This window comes from Amaranthus tricolor, chromosome 2, assembly GCF_026212465.1.
Source record: "Amaranthus tricolor cultivar Red isolate AtriRed21 chromosome 2, ASM2621246v1, whole genome shotgun sequence".
Classification (NCBI taxonomy): domain Eukaryota; kingdom Viridiplantae; phylum Streptophyta; class Magnoliopsida; order Caryophyllales; family Amaranthaceae; genus Amaranthus; species Amaranthus tricolor.
In genome coordinates, this window is record NC_080048.1 from 36,874,266 (window position 1) to 36,897,382 (window position 23,117).

The 23,117-nt window shown below is 35.0% G+C and overlaps 1 protein-coding gene across 1 annotated transcript; it reads left to right on the forward strand.

Moving 5' to 3' along the window:
- Positions 1 to 1,505: 1,505 nt before the first annotated feature.
- Positions 1,506 to 22,164, forward strand: LOC130806867 (histone-lysine N-methyltransferase ATXR3-like). Its single transcript, XM_057672094.1, has 20 exons — positions 1,506 to 1,683; positions 1,854 to 4,093; positions 4,762 to 4,818; positions 8,956 to 10,140; positions 11,067 to 11,464; positions 11,566 to 12,120; positions 12,198 to 12,298; positions 12,989 to 14,015; positions 14,127 to 14,198; positions 16,469 to 16,579; positions 16,690 to 16,790; positions 17,813 to 17,912; positions 17,994 to 18,089; positions 18,731 to 18,898; positions 18,989 to 19,114; positions 19,218 to 19,271; positions 20,547 to 20,794; positions 20,870 to 20,978; positions 21,078 to 21,377; positions 21,605 to 22,164. The coding sequence occupies exons 2-20, from the start codon at positions 1,957 to 1,959 to the stop codon at positions 21,779 to 21,781; spliced, it is 7,122 nt and encodes a 2,373-aa protein (XP_057528077.1). The 5' UTR covers positions 1,506 to 1,683; positions 1,854 to 1,956; the 3' UTR covers positions 21,782 to 22,164.
- Positions 22,165 to 23,117: the final 953 nt, after the last annotated feature.

Genomic DNA, 23,117 nt, shown 5'->3' on the forward strand with positions numbered 1-23,117 from the left:
GAGAAATAAGGTCCAAAAAACATTATTAAGGCAAAGATTTGCTTTATGTTACAAAAAAAAAAATATTTAATTCAATCTTAAACGTCATTTTTAACTAATTTTACTTTTCATAAACTATTAATTTAATTAAAATTACCCTCTCCCCCACATTTTCATGCCCCACCTTTCCCTCTCCCGTATATGACCTCCATTTTCATATGTCTAACCTTCACTCTTTTCTTTGACCTCAACACCACTCCAAGGACCACCATACTATCTTAGTGGTATCTAGAGGTGTTCATTCGAGTAATTACGTAGATTTTAAGTTAGGAGTTTTGGTTCAATTTGAAATTGGGTTATGTCGTATTTTACATAATTGTAAATCATTTTTAAGATTGGGTCAAATTGAGTTCGGTTACAAAATCGGATAAAGTTCAAATCATCGAATCTATTTTAAACGTACACCTATTTTTCTCTTTTCACTTTCACGAGACAAAAGTACTCTTATAGGTTTAATGGATGATAAATCATCAACCAGACATTCCAAAGAAATCCCATCAAGAATGTTGATGGTTTTGAGAGTAGTAGTGTCAAAAATATTGAACCAACTTAATTAGCTATTAAAGTTGGTGTTTGGAATTGTGTTTAACCTATTGAAGTTGAAATTGGTATTTTAATCTATTGAAGTTAGTGTTTTAACCTGTTGTAGTACAAACTTTAAAATATCAACTTTAACAGATTAACATTCTAACTTCATTAGGTTAGAATACCAACTTTAATAATTTTAAAATACTAACTTTAATAGGTGAAAACACCAACTTAAATAAGTCAAAAATACCAACTTAAGCAGCATTAAAACACCAACTTAAACAGGTTATAATACCAACTTTAACATCTTAAAATACTAACTTCAATAGGTTAAAATACCAACTTCAATAGGTTAACATTTTAATAAGTTTAAAAACCACTCGAAAAAGAATAAACACTAATTTTAATAGGTTAAAACACCAACTCAAATAGGTTAGAATACTAATTTCACTAAATTAAAATAACAACTTAAACAAGTTAAAATACCAACTTACACATCATAAAATACCTACTTAAACACGTTTTAAAACCAATTTTAATAGGTTAAAATACCAGTTTCAATGTGATACTATACCAACGTCAATAGATTAACAGTTTAACAAGTTAAAACACCAACTCTAAATAGCTTAAAATACCAAATTTGATAGGTCAAAACATCAACTCGATTAGGTTTAAATACCAACTTTTATAATTAAAACACCGACTTTAGTATTACAACATGATATTAAATGCATTTGTTTTTGATTTTATCTTTCTTTTATTTCTAATGACACATTGAGACAATTCAAATAAAAATTTTATTAAAGACGAGGGGCTTCAAAATAAATAAAACAAAAATAGAAACTAAGATAAAAAGTACCGCCACGGAACAGAAGAATATTTTAAAAACAAAAAATAAAGAAAAAACATTTTTAATATCCTTATTTTGATCTGAGAGCCAAAGATCGGGGACATTTTTAACATAAAAATAAAACAGAGAAAAGAGAGAGAAAGAAAGAGAGAGAAACAGAGCGCGAAACGGAGAATAGAAGACATCAAATTCTCTGCGATTTAGGGTTTCAATTTCTATTTGGATCTACATTCTTCAATTCTTCTTCCTTGTTCTTCATTTATCTTGTAAGTTCTTTTAATTTCTTTTGGTTTCCAGATTTGGGGATATTAGGGTTTTCGTTTTCTCGACTGATTTCTTTTCTAATTTTTGTTGTTACATTTGTGAATTGTGATTCTTTTCGTCTTATAGTTGACTTCTCACCTTTTCTTTTATTGACGGTTTTTGGCGTTTGTAGATTATCCGAGATTGCTGAGATTGAACTATGAGCATTGATAGCCCCGGAATAGGGGACATTTAGGGTTTCTGGATTACACTTAAGCGGAAAGCTTGGGACTTCCATGGGTGATGGAGGTGTTGCATGCGTGCCTTTGCAGCCAATCATGGACAAATTTCCTGGTTCAGAGTCATTTTGCGGTGGCGGGGGCGGCAGTAGCAACAACAATGGCAATGTAAAATTGGACAACAAACCTGTTAAAAAAACTGCAACGAAGAGACTGAAACTCAGAAGAGATGCATTTTTCAAAAAGGAAGAGCCCACACCAGTTGTTGTTTCAGAAAAGGTTAAGAGCAGCGATGAACTTGTAGTAGTAGAAAATGCCAAAGATGAGGTTGAAGAAGGTGAATTGGGAACTCTTAAATCTCCCATTAAAAAAGAGGCTGATAATGGTGAATTGATGTCTATTAAAGAAAAAGGTGAGATTGTTACTGGTTCTGACAGGTGGGTGAAAGAAAATGGATTAGATAGAGGTAGTAGAGAATGGCGAAAATATGAACCAGAGAGACTAGATTTTAGCTCTGGGAGGTTTCGTAGTGGTGGCATTGCTTTCAAAAGGGACGGAGATCGAACGCCTGACAAGTTTAGGAAGGGAGAATATGATAAAGCTGAATTTGGTTCATGGAGAGCCTCAAAAGGCGATGTTGAGAAAGGTGAATTTATTCCAGATAGGTGGCATAAAGAAGATTACATCAGGGAAGAGTATGGTTACTGTAGAGATCATCGATATGGTTCAAATAGAGACAGAGAACGAAGGTATGAACGTGACTTTACACCGTCTTCTCATAAGTATTCAGCTGAGGATGTCTCCCCAGTTAGGGACTTCAATAGAAGTGGGAATCATCGTCATTTGAAGAGGCCTGCAAGGTGGGAAGTCAATCAAGAACGAAGCTACTCGAAATTGAGCTCAAAAATCTTGAATGACGTACCTGATAAGGATGATTATGGTCATGGCAGGAGCCAACCAAGAGAATACTCTACGAATGCTCGATTGAAGCGACATGGCACTTATTCAGAAAATAGTGGCAGGTATCATGATGATTATGGGGATTACATTAGCTCAAAAAGCAGAAAGCTTTCAAGTTCAGAGCGTTACTCACGTCAGTCTACTGATACCAAGTCATGTAGAAATCCAAATTCATCAAGGGCTGTTGCTGATAGGTTGTCAATGCGACAATTTGATAGTACATCCACAAGAGGAGGTTATGACAGACAGAGGCGTAGTCCTAGTTACTCTGACAGGTCTCCTCCATGCGAGAGAGCCGTGCATCATGATCATAGGGACCGAACTCCTGCACGACATGAGAGGTCCCCATGTTTTCGTGGTCATCGCAATGATAAAAGAAATCGAAGTCCTAGCTATGTGGAGAAGTCTACCAATGACCGTGTTAAGATACATGATTATAAGGAAAGGTCTCCAAGTTACCCAGGATCCCCACATGATCACAGTAGACTATGTAATCACCGTCAATCGAGTAGGAGTGAAGTTAGTGAGACTAAGCAGAATGATAGGGTACATGAGGAACAGCCTACCGTTAACATCCTTAATGATAAGGATTTAACAGTTTCGGTCAAAGACCAATTGAATGTAAGTGGTACGCAGAATGACATGGTTGTCAGAAGTATTTCTGACGAAACTCATGTGAAAGATGAGGGTCAAGGTGTTTGCTTGGATGACAAGGAACAACCTTCACAGGTTAATGCCGTTGATGAAGAAATTCCATCGATGGAAGAAGACATGGATATAAGTGACACACCGCCCCATGTTCCCTGCATGACTAGTATAAACCCCGGGAAGTGGTACTACCTTGATCACCTTGGAGAAGAGCGTGGTCCTTCTAAATTATGTGATTTGAAATCACTTGTAGTTGAAGGAATACTTATGTCTGATCACCTTGTCAAGCATTCTGATGGTGACAGGTGGATGACAGTTGAAAATGCAGCATCACCAGCTGCCACTACCAACTTTTCGATGGTTTTTTCAGACACCGTTACGCAGCTGGTGAACCCACCTGAGGCTCCTGGAAATGTACTGGAAGATGTTGGAGATACGGAGCATTCTGTTGAAAAAGTTGATATGGAGATCATGGATTCTTCTGCCCAAGGTGTGACTGCTAATGAGTTTGGCATTGATGAAAGAGTTGGTGTTCTTTTAGACGGCGTTACAATTTTACCTGGAAGGGAACTCCAGATAGTTGGAGGTAAAATTTTGTATATTAGTGTTTGATTTAAGTGAGCATCTATATGTATATTATCTCTTTTGCTAGTATTGCAAGTAGTATTTGAAAAGTACACTTTCATTAATTATTGTTTTGAAAGCCATTTTAAAAATCGAAATCAATAATTTTTCCTTGATTGTAAAAAAAGAACTTAAATATGGGGCTTTTGAATTACAATTTTCTTATTATTCCTTTTTTTTTTTTGAAATTTCCAGAACCCTTTAAATATCCATTGGCTTTCGAAGTACCAATTTCCCCTTTGTGACGTGCCACATTTTATGTTCGTAAAACGCTTCTTTAGTTTTTGAGATGGGGAAATTCAGCAACAAATGAGGTCAAAATATAAAAAAGATAGAAAGCCAAAGAAGATCACCTCTTAACACAAAATAGTCACAGAATCCGAATTTATAAGGTAAAATGGTCCGTTAAGTGCCTCATGGCTATTGACAATTGCTACTTCACTTGTATGCATTGTTTCATTAATAAATTTTACTTAATATGATTTGTTTTAAGCAGACTCATTGAGGTGGTTTTTGATTTATCATAGTAGTATTATGGTAGTGTCATCATTATTATTATTATTATTTTTGCTGTGCAAATAAGTTCCTATGTCTAGATACTTATTTTGTTTCCATTAAATCTTTCTGCAGAAGTTTTGAAGGTGACATTTGATCAGTCTGAATGGGAGAGATTTGGTATCTCAGAAGGTACTATGTATTTACAATTATGTTTTTTCTTGCTGCAGTATTTCTTTTGTTTCTGTTTCATCCCCTTGTATTGGTGGAAATTGACTGATATATCTTTGTTTGGGTTAGAGTATATAGTATAACTAGTATATAAACTCGTGCAATGCACTAAGTTGTAAACGATAATATATTTTTAAAAATCATATTTTATCATAAGATATCATATAACTTAATTAGAAACGTGGGTTAGAGTTTATAGTATAACTAGCATAGAAACTCGTGCAATGCACGAAGTTGTAAACATTAATACATTTTTAAAAATCATATTATATCCTAACATATCATATAGTTTAACTAGAGACTTGGGAGATGACATATGCCATATTCCGAGCCATAGTGCCAAATAACGTATTTTTCTTAGAGGAAGATGTCTAGCATGTCCTAATAATTAATACAGCAAGGCATTTGTAAAAAAACTAAATACATTAAAACAACTAAAATCGCCTAATATTCTGCTTGGATTTAATTTGTTAATAAATTGTGGACCATGGTAAGAAATGAACTGATTTATCTTTTAATTATTGTTCTAATATTAACCAGAGTTTATTATGTTAATCTTTTTTTTTTGTTTAACAAAAAATAGTATTACAACAATACTTGACTACTTTTTTAGTTGGATGATTTTAACAAGTATCAATACACATTATTTGTAGAATTTTTGTAGAAAAATGATTTTTAAATTAAAACTTACAAGCTGTTTGAAAATGGTCAATATAATAGCCAATTATATTAGTATCAAATGTTATAAATTTAATTTCATTTCTATTCTATTGATATATGAAGATTGATCCAAGTATATTCTATCATTATTAAGTTCAAAAATTTCCAATAAAATGTAATGATCCATATAATAATAATGTAACAGGTTGAAAATAGAGAATTGGGCGCAAAGAATGATGCAAGTATACATATATTTTATATGAAATAACAATTAACTATATATAAGCAATAAAAATTTTAATATTAAAAACAAACAAACAAATCAGGCTCATTAAATTGGGTAGTTTACTTATATATATATATATATATATATATATAATCCAAAAAAGAGTAATAGGAGATTCTAGCAAATTTCGATTATGTAGTATTTGACACGACAAAGCTGCTTGCCACACTTAATTAGATATATTTAATCCAAAAAAGAATAATATGAGATTTGACTGATTTCAATTTAAATAGATAATTATAATCCCAACTATTGTTAAAATAGATATTAATAATCCCAGCTATTATTCATTCACTCAAAATAATCTCGAATATTGATCATTCAATAATTATTCCTCGTATGGGGTGTAATCCCAACTATAATTCTTCTCTTGTAATAAATCCAATTCAGGTTTATTATTGCACATACTTGTGGTTATTTTGGAATAACCAATAGTTAGGATTGTTTGATTGCAAGGACAAGAGTTGAGATTATTGTTGTCTTTTTTTGTAATGCATTTCCAGCCATGTGTATTAAATGAGAATACATGTAAGTAGATAATATTCATCCTTTTGCTAAAGTGTTTGGGAAGTTGATATTTGTCTTGTTACAACACTTCTATAAAATTGCATGATTGGTGAAATAGTATTTAGGCGGATTAGTTTGACTACCTTCTTTTTTGTTTTCTTATCTTTTTTTCCATGGTGAATTAGCCAGCACATAGGGTGGTAAGAAAGGAGAGTGAGTGAGGCATTAGTTATTAGTAAATCTTTATCATTCTTCATTGTACTTGATCTCAATGATAATACAAATAAAAATTACACTTCAAGAACATCCCTAGGTGTATTTGTTGGTTTGCTTATAATTTGAAATTTATGGAAGTGCCAAAAAAATTTGGCTGTAGCTGAATTAAGAATCATCTGAAAACCTTGGCTGTGAAACCATTTTTGGAAATGTAAAATCTTACAATTCAGGTATTTCTGTACTGTAGTGTGGAGAGAACTTGTTTGGAGTCGGAGAGATGTGAACCCATAATGCTTACTGTGAAATTTCTGACAAACATACAATTTTATATTCGCTCTCTTTTGATTTTGGGAACTTAAATTTGGCCACACCTCACTTGTCTAATAGGATTGCACACCTACAATTGTGAATATTTATTTTTAGCATTGATTCTAGTTCATTTCATGTTCAATAAAGGATCAATAAGAAACTGCATCGTTGTTATTAGAAGGGTAAGACTGCATATATTGGTGGTGTCTCTCCTTAGAAGTAGACCAGTTCTTTGGGGTTTGATAAGGCTTACCGATTTCCTGTTTGGGTGACTTACATGGTCGAGGAATCGAATACAACTTTTCTTCTATTCTGTTCAAGCTCAAATTATACAACTTTTTTTGGTAACAGTTTTGAAATGTGTAAATTACCAATTTTTTTTATAGTATTACTCATTTGTAGTCAATTCCACCTATATACATGATATTCAAATCCACTGCAAAATATACTATAACTAAATTGGATAGAAAAGGTTCACAAATTATATTTATCATTTAAAAGCCATAAAATTTTACGTTGGTTGGGTCAAAGATGTGTTTGATAGGGTTTTTCCTAATTTTTTTCGAGTTAGAAAAACTTTTTAAAACCCAATATTTTATCTGGGATGATTTATTTAGGTTTTGGGATAGGTTGTTTTTAACAGGTCTAATTCGAATACCTTGCAATTTTTATAATTCTCCTTGCCTTTGTTATGTCTGTTCTCATGGATTGGATTTTATGTAAGGTTTCAATTTTTTTTTGGGTTTCCGTGTGTGCCTTATGACTATGTCAATTTGTTTTAATTGTATGCCGAGGTCATGGTCTGGTTTCATGTAAGGTTGCATCGTAACGTGTTATTTGAGTGTAAAGGTTATCAAAAATGCATTTCAAGCCGCTTCAAGAAATATCTCATGTTCTAGGTTGATATAGGTTGATATTTGGTCGTATGACAACCACAAATAAATCTTAGCTATGGTTAGAGTCCAATAAAGTGTAATTATTGTTAGGGATGATCTTCACATTGATTAGTTTTGGTTCATTTAGTTGTTCCTGTGTTGTTGGGTTTAAAGCTTTGGCATTGTTGTGTAGAGTTCTAGTCCTAGTATCTACCTAGAACACCATTTCTGTAAACCCTTTTGTTGGCCATAGCTTTCCCTGCGAATTTGACTTCACTATCTATTATGAGCTTTTGTTGGTATAGAAGCACTTATTCCCTCCGTCCCTAAGAGATGCAACACCATCTATTGACACAAATATTAATAAATTGGTAGGGTTAAAATTGTGTGGGTAATATTAAAAGTGAGAAGAGAGATGGTGTCTGGATAAGAGTTAAAGTGATGGGGATACTATCTAAAAGAAATGTTGCTAAGTTAAAGGATATACTAAAATAGAATGTGTGGCAATCTCAAGGGGACAAAGGGAGTATTTGACATGTTATACACCCTTGGTGAATCAAAGTTTAAACATGATGTTGAATGAACTACTTTGTGCTGTGCGTCTGTGTTTTATTTGGTCGGGAGTTGGGGGTTGCGGAATATGTTGGTAATTATCACATAGATTTTGGTATTTTCCAGTCATACTTTTCAGCTGTCAAGGGAAACTGATAATTTTGAGGTTGGGATTTCTTGCACATCCGTTGTTGCCTGATATGCTAATCTTGCTTTTTAGTGGTTGTGTGATGCATCTATCATCTGCTCATCATATGTAAATGTTTTTCTCTTATATGATAAACTGAGGTTCTCTAATATAATGCTTTAAGAAGACATACATTGCAGAAAACTAATGTACTTGGTTTATTCACTTTATTTCTTGATGCTATTTCATTTTCATTTTGAAAAATGTATGGCACTCTTTACTTGAATTTCAAGTTCAGATTTTAGGAAATTGTTACTTGTAATTTATACTTTAAGAGATTTGTTCCTTTGGTCACCACTCAAAAATCTCCGCCATATGCAATTATTTTGAGATGACAAATTGGCTATTTGATAACCCCCGGATGCTGGTCACGATCCTTTATTCTCCGTGACTAGTAATTGGATGATTCCAGAACATTTTATGCAGGGTAAAAGTTTTGCTCGGAACTATCTGCAGTGTGGCGGATGATTATTATTGTTCTGATATCACGTGTTTCTTGCTTACAGGTTTTATGCTGGATCATTCATGCTGTCGAGAGCCTCTTGAGCAGAGTCAAGAGGAGGGCATGTCAAGAGTTCCAGAGGCTACAATAAAGGACGCTGTTGAATCCACCTCTACTGCTAGCCTTGACAAAGAATGTTCTTGTCTTTTAAGTGAATTTACTGAATGGTTTTCTTGTCGATGGTCCTGCAAAGGCGGGGACTGGCGAAGAAATGAAGAAGCTGTGCTAGATAAATTCTACAGGAAAAAAATAGTTCTTAATGATGGGTATCCTCTTTGTCAGATGGTAAAGTCTGGTTATGAGGATCCACGTTGGCAGAGAAAAGATGACTTGTACTACCCTTCTCAAAGCAAGAAGCTTGATCTTCCACTTTGGGCATTTTCCTGGGTTGATGAGAGGAACGATTCAAGCATTGCCAATAAGTTGGGTCAAACAAAATCTATCACTGTGAGAGGGGTCAAAGGAAGTATGATGCCAGTGATTAGAATCAATGCTTGTGTTGTTACAGATAATGGTTCGTCTACCCACGACTCTCGGTTGAAATCAAGAGGGAAAGATAAATATTCTTTAAAGGCGGCAAAGCATTACTCTCTGTCCAATGACATGAAAAGTTCATCATCAGAAGATTGTTATCTTTCTAAAAGCTTGAAGGAGCAAAACGCTGGAGAAACTTGGAAATATAGTATTATCAATAAACCCAAAGACCGGCTTTGCACTGCAAATGATTTACAGTTGCACTTAGGTGACTGGTTTTACCTTGATGGCATGGGGCATGAACATGGGCCGTTTTCATGCTACGCACTGCCCAAATTAATGGAAGAAGGTCATTTGAAGAAGCAAAGCAGTGTGTTCCGCAAAATTGACAAAATCTGGGTTCCGGTTACAGCTGTTATTAATGCTGCTGTGAATAGTAGTAAACACATTGCAGATACTGTTCCTGGTGAATCGTTTGAAGCACCTGTTATGCATGATGACACAAGTTCAATTTCTAGTTCATTCCATAGCTTGCATCCCCATTTTATTGGCTATACTTTAGGAAAGCTCCATGAACTAGTTATGAAATCCTATAAGAGTCGTGAGTTTGCTGCTGCCATAAATGAGCTCTTAGACCCATGGATGATTTCTAGACAACCAAGGAAGGAATTGGAGAAGCATAGAAGTTCTATCAATCTTCTCAAGTCTCCCATGGGTATGCTTTCCGGCATTTAGTTAACCTATATTGATCTTGTCTGCTTAGACATGTAACTGTTTTCTGTTTACTCCTTTTAAAAGTACTGTCCTGAGATCTTGTTTTCATTCAATCTATAATGCAATTAAATACTTGCAAGTTGTGTAGCAGTGTAGGTAAGAAGTAGGAACCTAAAATTAGCTTGAAGTAAGGATTATAAGAGTGAAATGAAAAAAGCAAGAGTAGGATCTCAGTTAATGTTTCAAGTAGCTTTTATAACTCAAATTTGACCCCTGAGCATTTGGTGAGACCTTGGTCTTCAACATAATTTTCTGGAAAACTAATAATTTTAGAAAAATATTGGAATTAAATTAGGTTTGACCCAATTAGCCATAGTAGTAGTCACTATTGACCCTGAACTCGTCTGATCTGTTACTAACACGATTGGACTGGTTTCGATAAAGATCTAGTTTTAATACCAATATATTTGAATTTTCTCCCGTTTTCTATTGGGGGCACTTCGATGAGACGCTTTGGTGCTTACCTATACAATTGTGCACATTTAAAACCACGAAATCATATATACACATTTTCTTGGATGTCTAGGAAGTTTTCACCTCTCTAATCTGGTAATGATATTAATGGTGCTAGATGGACCAATGGAATGTTATGGGATTTTTTCAGTTGCAATAAAAGTTGTTTTATTGATTGACTGAAGAGTAAAGATTATCAAATTTGCACATTGTTACAATTGTTTCCAGATGTTTTGTCTTTTCTTACTACAAGCATATACTGATTGGAAAAAGGCATTGAGAATAATTTCTTAGTTAGTGGTAGAGTATAAAAAGTAAAACAAGTATGTTTTTAATGTTGATGCTCATTTCTGAAATCTTTCATGTCACTTGCATCCACTTGGTTGAGTAATGCTTCTGTTTGCCTTTATACAGGGAATGAAGCATCCATGTTTCTTGAGGAAGACACACATGTCAAAAAAAGATGTTGCACTGTGTCTGATGGAGCTGAAGAAGATTTTGAAGTTGCCGAAGGCTTACCACTGCTTTATCACAGGGATTCCTCATTTGAGGACTTATGTGGCAGTGCTACGTTTTGCAAACAAGAGAGTGATTGTTCCAAAACTGAGGTCGGGAGTTGGGGTCTACTGGATGGTCATATTTTGGCCCGCATCTTCCATTTTCTCAGAACCGATGTCAAATCCTTAGTGTTTGCTTCTTCAACCTGCAAACATTGGAGATCTGCTGTGGTTTTCTACAAAAGTTTGAGTGTACGGATTGATTTGTCAACTATGGGCTCTAAGTGTACTGACTCTGTTATTCGTAGTGTCATGGTGAGTTTATGTTATCTATCATTTTTATACTTCATTAGATTGTTTGTAATCTCTTTTCATCCTCAGTTCTCATACTTGTGTTCCTTCTTATCCTCATGTAGAGTGGTTACAATAAGCAAATGATCAAGGTGTTGGTTTTAGATGGTTGTACCAATGTTACTTGTGCTGTTCTTGAAGATATTCTTCAGTCCTTTAGTGTTATATCCTCTGTTGACATTAGAGGCTGTAGTCAACTTGAGGAGTTAATGATCAAATTTCCACTTGTTAATTGGGTCAAAGGGCGGAGTTCTAAAAGGACTATAATTGTTGAGGAGTCAAACTGGAAGATGCGGAGTTGGAAGCAGATGTCTGAGCAATCTTCATCAGTTTCCAAGTCTGTTCATGGGAGTTATATGGATGAGTCTAGTGGGCTCAAAGATTATTTTGATATGGTGGAGAAAAGAGGTGCAGCTAATCAAGCATTCAGGCAGAATCTATACAAGCGTACAAAACTATCTGATACTCGAAAGTCTGCTTCAGTCCTAGCTCGTGATGCTCGCATGAGGCATTTGGCAATGAAGAAGGCTGGAAATGGATACAGAAGGATGGAGGAATTTTTGGGGCTTCGCTTGAAGGATATTATGAAGGGGAACACATCAGACTTTTTTGTGCGCAAGGTTTAGTATGAGCTATTTTTGGATTTTGTACTCTTTCTCTTGGTGTCGTATGGACTCATTCATCTTTCTTTATGTAGGTTGCAGAAATTCAGAACAGAATCAAGAGTGGTTATTATGCTCGCCGTGGCTTGAGCGTTGCTAAACAAGATATCATTAAAATGTGCAGGGAGGCCATAAAGTAATCTCTTTCTGTCCTTTTTTGTGTTCTTATTTCAAGCCTTTTGCTGCTCCCTTTTTCATCAATTCATCATGGTTTTATGTGACATCTGCCTTTTTGTGAGCCACAACTTTAACAGTAAAGTGACTCAGCCATGAATTACTTTTGCCTTTCCTAGCCTAGTGTAATTATGGTGGATTTGTTTCCTGGAAAGAGCTCAGGGAAAGCACAGGGGTGCATTAGTACTAGGTTTTCTGCATCCTATTTCATCTGTCATCTATGCTGGTTTCAGTTGCGGAATGCGCATGCAGCCTTTGAATCTTTTTGGGGAGGGGATAAGCCGATAAACGTGAATTCTCCTGATGACTTTTGGGAGTTGATAAACAATATGCTTGATTTCTGCCATCGCAACTGAACAGCCTCTTTCTGACTGGGCAAAGGCTGCATACATCCGACCGTGTACCCTGCCTAGACGGAAGCGTAGATTGCATATTGTGAGCTTTGTAGCTTGTTACCTCTTTTAACCCTACATATCGACGGACCGTAGAATATATATTGCTTATAATTCATGAAGTTTGACTGGTATTTTGAATTTGTGATTGTATTATTTACACTGTCTAAGGCTCTTTCAAAAAGTTGTTACTTCTAAGTTTTGCAATTTATTTGTGTTTGCTTTTTTAAATTGGTTAGTGTCTTACTGTGCTAACACAGAATGAAAAATCGAGGTGATGGAGGTGATATGGAGCAGGTCATTCCACAGTTTATTAAACTCGGAACACGTCTTGATGAGAGTTTTAAAACTGTTATTGATGGAGATGATATGATGAAAAAACAAAGAGATGAAACCAGTGTGTCATCTGGGTACAGGAAATCTAAATCACACATGGAGAGGAAATACACGAGCCGGGCAAATGGTTCATCTTTTATCAATGGGGACTTTGATTATGTGGAATACTCATCTGATCGGGAGATGAAAAAGAACCTGTCAAGAATGAATATGAAAATACACTTGGAAGGTGAATCATCTGATGAGTTTGAGTTATCGTCAGAGGATAGTGAAAGTGATATTGGAAGTGTCTCAGACACTGATAGCGATTCAGATGTCCGATCTGGGGTTACTTTTGAGGAAAAAGAGGCTTACTTCACTGCCGATGAGACTTTTGATATGACCCCAGAGGACCGTGAGTGGGGTGCTCGTATGACGAAGGTCAGCCTTGTGCCTCCTGTGACACGGAAATATGAAGTTATTGATGAATATGTTATTGTAGCTGATGAGGTTGAAGTGCATCGGAAGATGAAGGTTTCGTTGCCTGAAGATTACGAGGATAAAGTCAAAGCTCAGAAGAATGGAACTGAGGAGGTGGATATGGAGATTCCTGAAGTCAAAGAATTTAAACCAAGGAAACAACTTGGACAGGAGGTCATAGAACAAGAGGTTTATGGCATTGATCCTTACACACACAATCTTCTTCTTGACTCGATGCTTGAGGATGTTGATTGGCCTCTTACAGAAAAACATATTTTTATTGAAGATGTGATCCTTAGGATACTGAATAAACAAGTTAGGCAGTATACTGGTGGTGGAGACACACCCATGACATACTCATTAAAACCTGTCATAGAGGAAATTCTAGGATCAGCTAAGCAAGATAATAATACTAGAACGTTGAAGTTGTGTGAGGCTATTCTCCAAGCCATCAATGGCCGCCCTGAGGATAATTATGTTGCTTATAGAAAGGTACTTTGTCTAATATCTGGGTGCTTCATCTTCATTTATTATTTTTTAATATATTTTGTATTTTTTTCTCACATATTGGAAAATTTGTTCTTGTGCTGAATTGTTGGTCAGGGGCTTGGTGTTGTATGTGACAAACAAGGTGGTTTCCCTGTGGATGATTTTGTCGTTGAATTTCTGGGAGAGGTATGGTGTACATATTCATACTATTTTACTAAGTTAGCCATTATTATTTTTGCAACCCTCAATGCGGTCTACTTGTTTTAATCTTATGCTTTGATTTTTTCATTGTAAAATATCTCAATTGCTTGCTATGGAATATAATAGATAAATACAATGGCAAAAAGTCCTTTTTTTGTATATCGACTTTGGCTTTTGCTGCAATATGATCATTATAGAAGAAATCTGTCTTTAAAGGCTGAATTTTATTTTCGCTAATCTACATCCTCATGACATAGCTCTTATTATTTTTCTAGGTTTATTTTATTAGATAAACTATGGGTAATGAACAAGGATACAATATCCTAATCATGCTTTACATTGTCAAGATCTATGAAATATGAAGACAAACTACTTTAGTGCCAAGTTTTCATACATTTACATTAGGTAGTAGTATCTTATTTGAGGGTTAACATCCGAAGAGTAGCTGAGCATGATGATTGATTTCTGTAATATAAAGTATATTTTTCAACAATTCAACCTATTACCTACATCCACTTGCCACAACATTTCTCCCAGTAATGGGTTTTTTGTTTGCACTAGAAAATGTTATGTGTTGCTCCAACTTGGCATTTACCTTGGGGATATGCCCCTAGTGGTTACGAGGTATATCAGTTGGACTTGGGAGTTCGGAGGGGAGAAACAGATTTGCCAAAATCCTAGATGAACAATTGCGCTTGATTCAACCAAAATAATGAAGATCTTGGTTTTGCTATATGTTTTTTCATGCAAGAAAATCAGTGATGGCTGTTGGATAGTGGACTTGGGGATGCCGAGTTTACTTCTTTTGTCTCTTCTTTTTGCCTTTTGGTAATGGATTACTCACTGTCTGATAGTATATAAATTTTTATCCCTAAAGATGAAAATTGATTTTAAGAATCCCACCTCTATATGATCTTTTAAGAGTTGCCCCACCATGCATTTATTTTAGAAATTTTGCCTTTTATAAACTCATTCTTAAATTTTTTTTTTTACATTTTATTTTGTTAGTCTGTAAAAGGACATTTTTGGACTCTGTGACGGGTTGCCCGCCAAGCTCGGCCCACCCGGCTCGAAAAATTAGCTGGCTTGGATAGCTTTTTCAATAAAAGTTCATAGTATGGGCAGGCCAAGCTTTTATATATATGTGTGTGTGTGCGCGTGTGTGTGTAAGTATGTATGTCTGTATGTATGTAATATTAACTATAATTGTTGAAATAAGAAGCTTTTAGACTCTCATTTCACTTCTTTTAGATTTCAAAGGTAAAAGAAAACTTCTCTTTTATGTTTTTTTCATGAAATTAATAATATCTAGACTATTGTTGATTTCTTTTAATTTAAGATGCTTGATATTATTGTGCACTTCAAACTTTACTTTGAGTTTTAGACTATGGACTTCTTGCTTTGGATTATATTTATTGTGTAAATTGTTAGTTAGGCCTTTCAAAACTATATTAATATATTTGTTCATTGTACCTTCAAACGAAAATTTTATTACCTTAATTTTTTTTGTTATTTTGGGTGTATGCATGTCCCCAAGTTCAAATTTGAAAATCAGACTTTCCTAAAATGTGTCCTTGAGTTTGAATTCTTTTATTTCACGAGTCCAACACTTGGATTCATACTCGCGTCCTACACCTTTGAGCACCTCGATGGTGGTAGTGTATAGGAACAAACCACTTTTGTGCCTTAAAAAAGAGGACTAGCTTTTCGGAATATTGTATACACAGATACTGTGTTAGGGAAATATAGTTCCATAAGGCTCTGATCATCAATTTGCAAAATTATCACTATTGGTGGCCCTGACCAACATATGTTTTATGTGAAAGCTTCCACCTTCTGGGTTGTACCTGAATGAATTAGCCTAAAAAAAGATAGAACCTTCTGAGGAGTGTCATGATAAGCAAGTGAAAAGACTGTATGGATTCTCTTCTTAAATTTTTATAGTTATTTTTAGTGGTTTTTGTGCTCTTGCTTGATTGTTAGTTCAATTTAATATGCTATACCACTGTTAATTGTGATCTACTTGAGTATATAGTGTTTGACTTGGCAATTTTGTATAAACACTTCATGATTTTGGTTCAAAACAAAGTGTCAATGAGTCAAATGTCCGTGTGTCTAAGATCCGACACGAGTATTTCAGTTACAATGAAGAGTTCTACTAACATAGTCAATATGTTAGTATATTCAATGTCTTGTGAGATTAGTTTTGATTGTTAAAACATTTGCTTCAGTTACGTGTTTGGGAACACTTGCAGGTTTACCCTGCTTGGAAATGGTTTGAGAAGCAAGATGGAATCCGTTCTTTGCAGAAGGATAGTAAAGAACCTGCCCCTGAGTTTTACAACATATATCTTGAGAGGCCAAAGGTCTTTTCTTCTGTTTGAATCTATATGAATAATGACTCTTGTATATCTTTTGTGTTGAGATTTCAACAATCTCTATCATTTGTATTCTGACTTTAGGTCATTATTTGCAGGGTGATGCTGATGGCTACGATTTAGTTGTCGTTGATGCAATGCATAAAGCAAATTATGCAAGTCGAATTTGCCATTCTTGTCGACCTAATTGTGAAGCAAAGTGAGTATTTTATTCAATATCTTTTGTGCTGCAAGGAATACGCATGCTCTTTTCATTTTTGCTTTATAAATTTATAAATGCCCATGGTCTATTTGTTGCTTGATTAGGTATTTTTATTCTCATTATGTCAGATATACATGTTAGTTTCTCTTGGTACCTTCATAGGTAAATACTTTTGTTAAATTATGATGTTGAACTGAACATAGCTTTTGTTTTCACTAACATAGCTTTCTAACGTGTTATTGATTGTGGTTTATATTTCCTAGACATGTAGTTTAAAAACAGGGACTTTATGCAACGCCTAGGTATAGATAGCATGCTCGAACGTCAGCTAAGGAATATATCCTTTTGACCAAGGTTCTGATAGTCGGGGTTTTTGTGGTGGTTGTAAAGTTTGTGATGGAGCAAAGGGTGATGGATTAGTGACTGTTAATCTTTACATGCCTTTTTTTTTCTTACGTCATCATCAGCGGACCTAGTAGGCTCCGGCACTCGCAAGTGACCTCACTGACATTTTTTTTAAAAATTAAAATTTTGCAAATAACAGGATTTGAACCCAGGACCTGTGTGCACTCATTAAAATTGTATGCATTTGCTTACAAACTGAACTACACTAAACCATTGATAAATTATGAAATCATTAAATGCTTCTAAATTTTAATGACGTACATCCACGAACAGAATATAAAATATTATTTATAGGATTAAATTGAAAACATTGTTTTTTTTTTGTATTTATGATTTTTTTCATTAAATTATTATTTTATCGATTGTGCTCACTGAGTTTGAGTCCTGGGTCCGCCACTCGTCGGGAATCATCTCTTTTAAGGACGGTTTAACCAGGACCAAAGGTTTGACGATCAAATCGTGATCCAAGCCGTTCAATCCGAATTGTGGGTCATTCGCGGCCCAAGTTGATGGGATACATGACATGGACCTCTTTTTATGTATCCATTTGTTGTGTTTTGTTGATAACAGTGTTTGACCATGTTTCTATAATTTTTCTGATGTTTGAATTGCAGAGTTACTGCTGTAAGCGGCCAGTATCAGATCGGTATCTATTCTGTTCGTCCAATTGAATTTGGGGAAGAAATCACTTTTGACTATAATTCGGTGACTGAGGTATTTTTGTTTCCTTCCTCATTGCTTGCCTCTGGTTCTTCAAATTTTCTTACTGAATGATGACTTTGATCTCTTCCACAGAGCAAGGAGGAGTATGAAGCCTCTGTTTGTTTGTGTGGTAGTCAAGTTTGTCGTGGAAGCTATTTGAATCTAACAGGTGAAGGAGCTTTCCAAAAGGTATAATACTTGAAACTGTTAATGAACTAGTTCATTGTGTAAATAGTATTTTTCTGAATTTCATTTTTTTTATGTACTACTACCAGTTTCCAGTGGAAAACCCGATCACATATTTTGAGAATGGCCAATTTTTATGTGAAAATTTGGATATTGCTAGACTAAAAACAGCAGAATGGTTTATAGAAGGCCTCAAACTATGTATCTCAAACACTAGCACTGTAGCACATCCACCAAATGTGCCAATTTCTGTATCCAACTCTAAAAGTTAAGAGGGGCTTTGCGCCCCTACTTATCCTAATGAAGTTTCACCAACTGCCCATTTGAATGATTAATATATTAGACGTTTATCAAATACTATTATTGAGAGTTGATGTTTTAGTAAATTAACAGTGTTATTTTCAAGATAATTGTAGAAGTTTTGTTAAATTAATGCTCAACTTTGATAAAAAAAATTCATTTAGTAATTTTTTTGTGGGGGGTGTTGGGGGGATGAAGTGTATATTTCAATTGATTTTTACCTCGTATAGAGCCTCATTTTTTCAGAAAACTGTGTTAATTATGTTTACTGAGTACTGTTTAATCTCTAGTATCTTGAAGTCCTTCGTAGTTGCATCTATTGACTGTTGTATGATGTTTATCAGGTTCTAAAGGAATGGCACGGATTGTTGGATAAGCATCGCTTGCTTCTGGAGGCATGTGAATTGAACTGGGTGTCTGAAGAGGATTATATCGATTTAGGAAGGGCTGGCTTAGGTCAATGCTTGTTGGGTGGTTTGCCTGACTGGCTTATTGCTTATTCAGCTCGCTTGGTATTTAATCTTTTACTGTCTTTTTTGGTAGTGCCAAGCTTGTTTGTCCACTATATGTTCTCAATATCTTTTATTTTCATTTGGTTGTAGGTACGATTCATAAATTTTGAGAGAACAAAGCTGCCTGAAGAGATATTGAGGCATAATTTGGAAGAGAAGAAAAAATATTCTGCAGAAATATCTCTTGAGATGGAGAAAACTGATGCTGAAGTACAGGTAAGTCTGTTCAGTTTTAGCTTATTTCACATTATTTCTTGATATAGCAGGATCAACTTTTTGCTGTATGGTGGGCTATTCTTTATGTTTTCGAATGTGACAGGCTGAAGGAGTCTACAATCAAAGACTTCAAAATTTGGCTCTTACACTGGATAAGGTTTGTGCCGTAAATTTCAAATTCATGTCTTCTTGTGAACCCGCGTATTTGATTTTTTTAACGTATGGTGATGGATTACTACTGGTTTAATGCAAGGTATTCCATTGGTAGTAATGCATGCCATCATTAATTTACATGCTTAAATTATTCAGTCCTTTTATATGCATGAGTAAGGCTAAACAAAGTTTGGTCTACGGTCTAAACGGTTTGGTACGGTTTTCAAAAAATAACGGTTTCCGGTCCGATTTTGGATTTTTATTTTTCAAACCAAAGTAGACCGCAAAACCGTGCTATGACCATAAACCAAGTTTTTGACCTATATATTTTGAGATGTAGTTATTTAATAGTAATATATATATTTGAATGATATAGATGCAATCAACTGATTACAAATTATATTTGGTGATTGTAGGTGCGAAGTATTTGTTAACACATATATTAATTTAGGGAAGAAATATAAAAACGAAAAATTCGCAGTCCAGACCCGAAAGTTAATGGTTTGGTCTGGTTTGGTTTGGCGATTTGAATGGTTCAGTCTGGTCTGGAAAATTTTCAGACCAATTTTTTGGTCAGTCCAAATTGGACTCTGTGCACAGCATGCGCCTTATGCTTTCAGTTTTTTCAGTTGACATATATATATATATATATATATATATATATATATCCAACAGCTTGCTTGCCCAGACTGCAGCTGTTCTTTTACCTTTCACCTCTGTTTGTTTTACTTTTTGATGTCATTGGTCGACTTGTAGAAAAAGGTTGGGGTAACATTTTACGCATTTGTATCATGACGTCATTTGACAAATTTTTTTGATATTTTTCAATGAGGTACCTGTCTTCTAAGAATGTGTGAGATTTCTGTATCTATCTATCTAGACTATCTGATTCCCTGCCCCGTTCATTTTGATTTTGTAAGAAGGCATAATATTTGTTCGTCTCTTCTTGGTTCATATGAACGTTATCTAGGGCTGGGTTTTTGTCTTCTGATTAGAAAAGAAAGAGATGCCGAATATGAATGATGAAAAATGACATGAAAAATTGGGATGTGCAGCAGCATGACATTTGTTATGATGATGGAGGAGAATGATGATGATTTGAGTTAATATTTTTGTAGGTTAAATGCTAGGTAACCGTTGTATAAAGATAATCTTAGTTACCGATCTCTCACTTTGAATTGTTTTGGTAGCTGAATTTTTGAATTTAGGCTTAGACATTGTTATTGTTATCATTATAGTTTTTGAGAAGCATCTAATATGCTATCTAATGTACTTGCAGGTTAGGTATGTCTTAAGATGTGTATTTGGAAATCCAAAGGAAGCTCCTCCACCACTGCAGAAGCTTAGTCCTGAGGAGATGGTGTCTGTTTTGTGGAATGGTGAAGGTTCATTGGTTCATCAACTTCTTGAATGCATAGCCCCACATATTGATGATCATATGCTACAAGATCTTAAATTAAAAATCCGTGCTCAGGACCCATCTCATTCTGGAAATTTTGAGAAAGACCTCAGAAAATCTCTATTATGGTAAATCTTGAGCAAAATGTCGTCATACTTTGGAACTTTTTATTCTGTGTTCTGACATATAAAATTATTTCAAAGGTTGAGGGATGAGGTTCGCAATCTTCCTTGTACATACAAGAGCAGACATGATGCTGCTGCTGACATGATCCACTTATATGCTTACACAAAATGTTTTTTTAAAATTAGGGTGAGTTTAAATTTTTGTTGCTACAAATTTATTTGAAACCTTTTGAAACAACGATGACCTGATTCTTGTGGGAATACACAATTTTCCTCCACTTTGCAGGAATACAAGTCTGTGACTTCACCTCCTGTCTACATTAGCCCTCTTGATCTTGGACCCAAGTGTGCTGATAAACTCTCAGGAGTGACAGAGTATTGTAAAACTTATGGTGAAAACTACTGTTTAGGACAGCTGATTTATTGGCACAACCAAGCTAACACTGACCCAGATCGTGTGCTTGTTCGAGCAAGCAGGGGCTGCTTGTCTTTGCCTGATATGAGTTCCTTTTATGCCAAGGTTCAAAAGCTATCAAAGCAGCGTGTGTATGGTCCAAGGACCGTAAGATTTATGCTTGCGCGAATGGTAAGTATGCTTGTGCTTTAGGTTGCGAGTTACTTTTTTTTACGTGAAAATACTGTTTCCAAAAGGGTATATTGGGTTGCGGGATATAATCATATAATAGGAATGACCAGTTGTAGAAAATCTGGTTGAAGCTAATTTTGTTGTCAAACTTGTTTTCTTGCTCGCAAAGTTTCTATATAAAGATTTGTTTATGTCCACCACTCAGGCTGATATTTTATTTTGAACAGGAAAAGCTGCCTCAAAGGCCTTGGCCGAAAGATAGGATATGGTCGTTCGAGGGTTCTCCCAAATTTTTTGGTAGTCCTATGTTAGATGCTGTATTGAATAATTCTTCCCTTGAACGGGAAATGGTGATTTGGTTGAAGAATCGACCTGCCATATTCCAGGCCATGTGGGATCGGTGAACTTCGGACCAGCCAGACAGATAATTTTTAACTCTTGTTCTAATTATCAGTTGGGAGCCTGTCTCCCGTAGCTGAGCCATTGTTGCTGCCTGCCTTGGCACCGTCCATTCTTGTGTAAATTCTTTTTCCTCCATTCCATTTGTGCAATATGTATCACAGTAGGGCTTAGAAAATGTCTTACCCCCATTCCTTTTTTGTGCGTAGCTTTAGTTGATTTTAAACGCATAATTGCAGTCAATAGAAAGAGAAATTAATTGGAAAATATATGATAAAGCAGCTGTAGTTTAGTTTATGATTTTTTGTTTTTCTTCCAGATTTAGTAAAGAACAAATATTGTATTTATCAGCTTCAGTTTATAAGTGACCTCAACCAAATTAATTCAATTTTGGTGCCTGATTTGTGTACAAGAGTACCTCAATGTGGGTGTTTCAAGTAGGGATGACAATCAATCGTGAATTCGATTTGCATTAATGGATCTAAATCCCCTTTGGTTTGGATATTGCGGCGAGTCATCGTTTTTTAGGGCGATCACTTGTTGCCTTTTCCTATGTTGCATATTTTGGCTGCTTCATTTTTTATTAAAAAAATTGCTCTCACACAAACAAACAAGCAAACCAAGAGAAAAATATCTAATAAAAATAAAAGAATAATACCTAACTAAATATATGAGTTGCCTCCCGCATCGTCACGGTCAGCCGTCAGGTCCTAATAATTTGAATGATGCCATCCATATCTTCAATAAGCACGTCTTGTATTAGATCATTTTACGATAAGATGGATTCGTATAAGTAGTCCAATTAGTGTTTTTTTTAAGAAAAAATTTAAATGAAAATTTGTTTTTATCAAGTTTTTTAAAACTAAATTTGGGTTAGACCATATTAAACTGTTTCACGATGAGAGATCTTAATAAAAAAATGTCTTTTTCAACATGCATAGTATTGTTTGACCCTATGCCCACTTAAATGTTTATTGAGAAATTCCACATGGTAGCATCGAACTTTCATGAAATGCCTATGGTAGCACTTTTGTAAGATTTTTTCATATGGTAGCATCCAATTTATGCACTATCTAACTGTCGTAACATTTTTCTGTTAAATTCTTATCAGTTCCCGTTTAATTTACCATTTTGATGTTTGTACCCTTATTAAAGTGTTGGTTGTTGCCTTTATAATTTGCCTTCAACCATTTTTATGCTCTCAAATGTTTAATTTACCATTTCGACGTTTAATTCATCAACGCTCTCAAATGTGGTAACAATTTTGTTTTCATTCAAAATGACAAAAGGTGAATTAAACATTATGAAAACAAAATTGTTACTACTTTTGAGAGTGTATTT

What these genes read in the sequence shown, in the direction of transcription:
- LOC130806867 (XM_057672094.1), top strand. Translation starts at nt 1,957, where the DNA reads ATGGGTGATGGAGGTGTTGCATGCGTGCCTTTGCAGCCAATCATGGAC. An exon ending in TCGTTGAATTTCTGGGAGAG is followed by an intron (nt 14,199 to 16,468) that starts GTATGGTGTACA and finishes GAACACTTGCAG; the next exon opens with GTTTACCCTGCTTGGAAATG. An exon ending in ACTATAATTCGGTGACTGAG is followed by an intron (nt 17,913 to 17,993) that starts GTATTTTTGTTT and finishes TCTCTTCCACAG; the next exon opens with AGCAAGGAGGAGTATGAAGC.